This window comes from Ruditapes philippinarum, unplaced genomic scaffold (assembly GCF_026571515.1).
Source record: "Ruditapes philippinarum isolate M1 unplaced genomic scaffold, ASM2657151v2 ctg3041_1_1_1_1, whole genome shotgun sequence".
In the NCBI taxonomy this organism is placed as follows: Eukaryota; Metazoa; Mollusca; class Bivalvia; order Venerida; family Veneridae; genus Ruditapes; species Ruditapes philippinarum.
The window spans coordinates 36,123-42,141 of NW_026855244.1; the positions used below are offsets into that span (position 1 = coordinate 36,123).

At 36.3% G+C, this 6,019-nt stretch overlaps 1 protein-coding gene across 1 annotated transcript; it reads left to right on the forward strand.

Moving 5' to 3' along the window:
- Nucleotides 1–3,362: 3,362 nt before the first annotated feature.
- LOC132742600 (tripartite motif-containing protein 2-like) lies at nt 3,363–5,795 on the forward strand. Its single transcript, XM_060731049.1, has one exon. The coding sequence runs from the start codon at nt 3,783–3,785 to the stop codon at nt 5,742–5,744; it is 1,962 nt and encodes a 653-aa protein (XP_060587032.1). The 5' UTR covers nt 3,363–3,782; the 3' UTR covers nt 5,745–5,795.
- Nucleotides 5,796–6,019: the final 224 nt, after the last annotated feature.

Below are 6,019 nucleotides of genomic sequence, written 5' to 3' on the forward strand. Positions count from 1 at the left end.
ATGTTTAAGTGATCAATTCTGTTTAAACCGGCGAAAGGGAGCACTTGAACCTACCAGAGCCGCTCTTTGGCACTCCTGTGTATTTATGTTTCTATTTTGCAGTTTTCAGGCGTTTTTGGTGGGTTTTTTTTTGGAGGGTGGATACATGAATGTGGATAAGTTTTTTTCTGTTTCTTTTACATTCTTGCTTGCTTGCCGAACCTTTGTATTGGTAATCATTATCTGTTTGTTACGGTTCGGTATACATGTATACAATATGATAAACAAGATGAACAAGGAAAGGCGGCGTTTCACATGAAGCAAACCCCCACACGACCCCAGGAACATGAACCAATGGCAAGGAGCCCAGGTGGATCCTAAATTAAAACCAGAAAGGGCGCAAGGGAGAGCACGGTCATGGGGGTCAGGCTTATCACTAAAATGTAACTGAGAAGGAAATCAAAGCAAATAAATAAATGAATGATTAATAGGACCACTAAGCTAAACGATCACAGGGGAAGGGGATAGGAAATTCGGGGAGGGGGCGAAATAAAGAAATAAACTAGGGGGAAATGGAAGATACTTACCAAGACGAAAAAACAACAAGGGACACAAACAAAAGTGCACAGCCAAAACAGTATGAAACAGGAACCACTAAGTTAACGGGCACAGGAGAAGGGGATAGGAAATTCGGGGGAGGGGGCGAAATAAAGAAATAAAACTAGGGCAAAGGGAAGAAACTTACCATAGACGAGAAAACAACAAGGGACACAAACAAAAGTGTCACCAAACAGTATGAAACAACAAGACATACACCTTATACATTTATAAGTCTCTTAATCTGTTCATTTGAAAACTCTGATCTTCTCAATGACTTTTTTTTAATATCCTCTACTTAAAATTTATTTCAATTAAAATATGTGACCCTTCCTTTATAGTTACACAGCATATGGCTGGATCACAATAAAGTTCCTTTTTAGTAAATTAATAAAGTACGTCAAGAAGACATTTAACTTTATCAATAGGTTTAATATGGTATTATATATCGGCAATCGGTGAAAAAAGAGCTCTTGAAATATTATTTGTACAAATACTGAATAATTTGAAGTGTATTTCAAATAGTTTCCTTCAATATTTTATTTTACGTTCTTAATTGTCATATAAATATGCATGTATAAAATGAAGTCAGTATTTTATCGAGAGTGACATTTGGCAGTCATTAGCACGTAAACAAGAAGGCAAACCACCAATTGATAAATGTTAAGTACATGTATTAAAATATTTAAAAAATATTAAACAATAGTACTTGTACGGAGCCTATTTTGCGACCATTGCATTTTAGGTTAAATACAATGATACTTTTCAATAGTATTTAATAATGCACACATTTATTAAAAATAATGAATAGATTTATTTCCCCCGATATTTTGTTTAATTTAATCTTCATGCGTAACCCACACTTACCTGCTAGAGACACTGGTGGCTACTACCAGCTTTCACGGAATCGATTTTTTACGATGACGTCATAACATGTCCGCCGAAGATAGAGTAGACAGTACAAATTTGAAATAAATCGCATGTATGCGTTAAGACAGGTACAATCTAATATTTTTTCTAGGAGAAGTTAGTACTAAAATTTATATTCTATTGATCTTTAGAGGTAATTGAAGTTACTTTCAGGTTTAAGCAGTAAAAATCAGTCCAAACTATCGACAGTGTTACCGGTAGATTTTCCGTGCGTAAAAATGACAGTTAAAATTAGGCGTAACGGTTTGACAGTAAGAAAAAAAAGTCTGTAAAATGGGTCAAACCGTTCACGCCAAATTAATTAGGCTAGTACACAACAGAATATTATTTGAAACAAAAAACTTAATTAGTGTATTGGATTAGTTTATTAATTTAAGATGAATTTAATCAACATAATTGAAATTACTCTTATAACTCTAATTGAAATTAACCTACATTTTATCACATCATATACGGACTGTAATTAAAGTCCGTGCATCATACGTGCATCATACATACAATTTTATGTGAAATATAATTTAAACCTGGGACACAAAATTACATATTTTAGGTCCCAGTTTAAACTTAAAACTAGTTTAAACTTTTTTATAACATGTGAAACATTCATTACTTAAGGTGCTAGAAAAGTTTGTCCTGGTATGTACATGGACCAACTTTACATGCAATTGTGCCAGCTCAGTTCTTCATATTCGAAAGAGGGGAATAGGCCTTATCTCTATTTACCACTTTTGGGCCATCTCTGGTAAAGACACCGATAGTTGATACATATTCAACCTGTGACAGGACCAGGGATTTGCATGCTCTACTCATGGAGAAACATTTTGTGATAGGAACATATCTTCTGCTCACGCGCGGTTCTTAATACTGATTTGGGAAGACTGGAAAATTAATTGCCTTAAAGTGTATCAAGCCATATATTTTCTATATGCGGTTTACAAAATCCTTGTTTGAATTTTACTGAAAGAACAACTCCAAAAATACCCGTATGAAAGAAATATGTTGGTATATTTCCTTTTGAGCGAATGATGGAAGCAGAAATCATAGCTGCACGAACATTTAAAACATTAATAGTATAGCAGCATAATATTTTGTTCCAGAACATTTTATTTTGTTTATATATATTATTCGTGTGTTTTAAATAGAAGAGAAATTCTATGTTATTACCACTTCGAGAATATACCATAAGAATAAGAAAACAACATATGTTTACCATTTATAAATTTAATTAAAACAATATTTCATTACATATACAATGTACTTGTAGCTTTATATCTTTTAAAATTATAATGTTTGTTTCTTTTTCCAATACATGTTGGCGTTCAGTCAACCTTAGAACCGGATTTCCTGGATAAGTGGATATTACCAATATCTCCGCAAGTGCGAGATAAATGACCAAGGGGGCGGAGTGTGGTTATTTGTACGTTTTTTCGTTACACGTTGTCTTGCCTTTATTTTAAAAAAGGGTTGAAGTTTAACATATGTAGATAAATATATATCATTTGAATCTCTAGTAAAATGTTAATGCTTGCACTAATATAACTTTATAGGTAAACAGGTGAGATTATATGGTTTTCTTATTATAGTACTGTACATGGGGATTAACTGACAAATGCAGACGACATAATGCAAAAGAAAATGTTGGCTAAAAAAGTAGAAAAATTAAATATGAAGCTGGAAGCGGACCTAAGCTTTGATATTTGACATAAATAAAGTATTTAACGCAATAATTGATAAAAAATTAAAGGAAATCATTTTTTTACATTTGACTGGGTTATTTCCGTTCCGTTTTGTGAACGGTAAACAGTTATTGTTATCTTTTTCAATATACCAGTAATGACTTTCAAAAGGCTGTATGCTCGTACATGTATTATCTTTGCCTTACACTTCAATCTTTCTTTAGTGAACTAATGGCGGGGTTAATATCGATCCGATCAGAAAGATTTAAAAAGTAAACAGCAATATTCAATACACTTAATCAATACATATACAGAACGTATTGAAGTGAACACATGGTTTTCGGATATATTCATAACAAACCGACACTTTTATCGACAAGGATTTCATTATATAATCCATAATCGCATGGAGATATTAAAATTCTAGTCAAGACTAAGGACACATACAAAAATAAAATGTTTGGAATATGTGAATAAAGATGTTTTGGTAATACAACTATTGCGTAAAATGAAGGAATTAGCCATTATGAGTAAAGTTTAGAATGGCAGAACAAGACGGAAAGAAACTCGTAGGCTAATATCAGGTGATATGGTGTGACAATGTCGGAAAGGGTGGTTCGGAATGTAGAAAATGACTACTTAATGTGCAGTATATGTCTCGGTCGTTACAAGGACCCTCGACTGTTGCCATGTGGTCACAGTTTTTGTAAACAATGTCTACAAGAACACATTAAACAAACTGTTACAGATCCTCTTGCCTTGAATTTCAAGTGCCCAAATGATCGAACTCGAGTTGGCAGACCGACGCCCGGTCTTGCTCCTAAACACTGGGCCGGATCTTTCCCGCCTGATACCTTCCTCGGGAGCTTGCTAAGTGCCGTGCTTGTGCACGGAACTACGGATAAATCGGAGGCTGAAAGCATGACTTGTAAGGAGCATAAAAGTAGACTGAAGGAGTTTTTCTGTTTGAAATGTTCAATTACTGCGTGCGCATTATGTGTTGTTAAAAACCACAAGAGCAGTCGGTGCGAGTGCGTTGGCATAGACGAGGCCGTAGAACATTTGCGACCGAAATTGGATCAACTAAAAAACTCACTACAGAAACAAGTAAAGTTCGCAAAACAATATCAGTATGGTGGGGATGCGGGACATAATTCTCTGAAGAGCTGTAAAGACAAGGCATTGTCAGAACTTACAGATCTCGAGACCAAGTTGAAATTTTATTTTCAAACGGCGATGCAGCAGTTTGACGATATGAAGCAGACGATAAAAGACGCTGGAAAATCTGCCGTTAAAGACAACTCACAGTCGACGATTATCGTAGGTAAAATAAACGAAACTATCGGAAATTTTGACGAAATATGTACCTCTGGCACAGGCATTGAAATTTTAAACAGCGTTACGAAAATTGAAGGGCAGGTGAAACAGTTCGATAATGCTCTTAAAGCACTTTCAACAAAACTACCGGCAATGGACATTCATTTTGCAGTTAATAAGGAAACTGAAAGGGTTTTTGAAAATGCCCCCATGCTTGGCTCAGTAATTATTCAAAGTATAAACCCTTACGAAGTAGGAACAAACCTACAAAGTCAATCTGAAACAAGTAATGTCAGTATCTTGCCGCGTCCCGTTACTTCAAGAGAAGTCCCGAGATTGAATTTAAATTCAGCAAGAACTGCACGATCTTTGAGCCTACCATCATCTACACCGAGGTCTGAGATTGATACATGGAGGTCCGACATGACCCCGCGCAGGTCAAAAGTAACGTTAAGTGTAAAGTCAGCTGACAGGTCGAACACGTGCTGGCAATTAACAGGGGTCGCCATTATCGAAGACAGTATAGTTTTGACAGACGCTCACAACGGCCAACTTTTCCGATTCTCCATCAGAAATACAAACGCACCGCCAAGCCAATTAACGTTGAATTGTCCCGTGTGCGTTTGCCAGTCGCATGAGAGCACTGACGCTGTGGTTACGCTTCCTGAACAAAATGAACTTGCGTTTATAGGAACTGAAGACAGTTTTGTGCTTATGGATACTGTACCTACAGAAAAGCCTTACGAAGGAATTGCAAAACTTCCCGACGGAAAATTCGTAGTTTCTTGTTGTGTTGTCGGCAGACAAGCTGTCGACATAATCGACACGAGAGCAGTTATTTTAAAATCTATAGATAAAACGGAATCAGGCGAAGAACTGTTTAGCTGGCCAAGATTTTTATCTGTGACCTCTGGTGGCGACATTCTAGTGTCTGACCGTGATAAACGTGCACTCCTCTGCATAGATACGCAAGGTAGAGTCAAATGGGCGTACCCTATAAATGCATCGCCATGGGGCGTGTCTTGCCATTCGAATGGGGAGGTCTATCTTTGTTTAGACAACAGCCAAGTTCAACTTCTTACAGAAGCTGGACGATTAGTTGACAATAGGTATGTTGAAGGAAGAAGGGATGGTGTGAAGGTACCTTATGCAATTCATGCTGTTGGAGATATTTTAGCAGTTACTGAATGGGGCTCCAGTTTATTTGCTCCCAACAGTCCAAGAGTTCATCTTTTCAATGTGTAATTGACAAAGATGTAAAAAGTACTTACTGCAGTACAGGACTTCTTGTTATATGTGGCAGTTGTGAAATCATTCCATGAAGCCAATAAAAAATTAATATGCTCAAATAAAACGTATTTTTAATTTGTTTGTGCGAATCTATATCTTGAAAGAAATGCATATATGTAGTGGATGTTAAAGAGAGGTTCACCACTACATCCTTGTGTCTAACCCTGCTTATATAGAAACTGATTAGTCTTAGCCACTAGTAAAGAGCCAGGTTCTATACTGTGACCAAA